The 1,417-nt window shown below is 41.9% G+C and overlaps 1 protein-coding gene across 1 annotated transcript; it reads left to right on the top strand.

Annotated features, from left to right (window-relative positions):
• Positions 1-303: 303 nt before the first annotated feature.
• SARC_16159 (hypothetical protein) lies at positions 304-1,242 on the top strand (the record flags this gene model as incomplete). The annotated part of the gene is made up of 3 exons (XM_014289729.1): positions 304-444; positions 793-904; positions 1,118-1,242. 3 exons carry the CDS (start codon positions 304-306, stop codon positions 1,240-1,242), a joined length of 378 nt encoding a protein of 125 aa, XP_014145204.1.
• Between the last annotated feature and the right edge of the window lie 175 nt (positions 1,243-1,417).

The raw sequence follows: 1,417 nt of genomic DNA, 5'->3' as shown, positions 1-1,417 counted from the left end.
GTATATGTATACGTATACGTATATATANTATAGTATATATGTATATATATATATTATATATATATATATATATATGTGTGTGTGTGTGTGTGTGGTGTATTACGTATATATATATATATATATATGTCTTCGATACACAATCCTTCATTCAAAGGTTAATACATACTCAACCACCCTTATCATATACTGCACGACCTATCATCATCTCTGCACAGGGACGCTCGCGGACGTCTAAGTCTCGAAGAAACACAGGAAGAGAAACTGAGCCAGTTTGAGCGAGTGCTCAGCCAGAACATGCAGACGATGAGTGAGATGCAGTACCTCAATGTGTACGTGCGATGTCTCAATGCCGTGTGGGGAGAGATTCTGCGCATAGTAGAGCGCATTGTGATCGACGAGAAGTACGACGTCAGGCGGATACGCGCGCTGGAGAATGCGTTGGAGGTGTGTGTGAGTGAGTGTGTGTGTGTGTGTGTGTGCCTGTGTCTGTGTCTGTGTCTGTGTCTGTGTATTAATTTCTCTGTGTGTGTGTGTCTGTGTCGATGTCTGCGTGTGTGTGTGTCTGTGTTGGTGTACCTGTGTGTGTGTCTGCGTGTGTGTCTGTGTCTATGTTCTTATACTTAATGTGCATAGCATGTTCGATACGCGGCGGCTGTGTACGGCGGTGCTTCTGCGTTTGGTACAGTTTGGTATGAGAGCAGACACCCATCAGGTAAGTGTATTATACACTGTATATGTTATTCACCACACACACACTTACAACGTGTATCCGTCTTCTAATTCCCTCTACAGTCGCTGTGGGCTTGTGTGCATGCCAAAGGCAATGGGCTGCCAGCCGATGTTCTTGCGGAGGAGCGGTACAAAATCCTCAGACAAGTCCTTACAGCAATGGAGGCGAACGATGGTAAGATATATCCTATACTCCTTATATGACCGTGGGCGTGATGTGTATGCTTGTGTGTATGTTTTAGCTTTGCTGCGCATTTACATCATTCATTAATTTTTTTAAATTCACTGTGTTTGGCGATAGGCTTAGTAGATAGCTGTCACTGAGATTGCCTGTCAAGACTTATAGGTGCGTGTTTTAATCTTCTTCCCAATATGTTATTCATTCTAGGGGAGAGCGTGGTAAACCTTCACATGTTCAATCAGGAGAACCCGAAGCAGGCGGCTTTCTTAAAGGAGGTGATGAAGAAGAGCAAGGACAAATATATACAGATGTACCTAAGCTCAATACCATAATGGTGACTGATGTGCTACATCTTCCGACCCATAACAATAAATAATTAGTGACTAATTTGGACTAGAGTGGATTAATCGCAGAACACAAAATTATTGATTATATCATCGATTTCGAGTTCCGTGTGAGGTTACTGCATACAATTATATATATGTATGCATTTATATGTATATATAT

The sequence above is a fragment of the Sphaeroforma arctica genome (assembly GCF_001186125.1).
Source record: "Sphaeroforma arctica JP610 unplaced genomic scaffold supercont1.7487, whole genome shotgun sequence".
NCBI lineage: Eukaryota > Ichthyosporea > Ichthyophonida > Sphaeroforma > Sphaeroforma arctica.
Note: the sequence above shows the minus strand (reverse complement) of the source record. Positions and strands in the feature narration are given on the sequence as shown.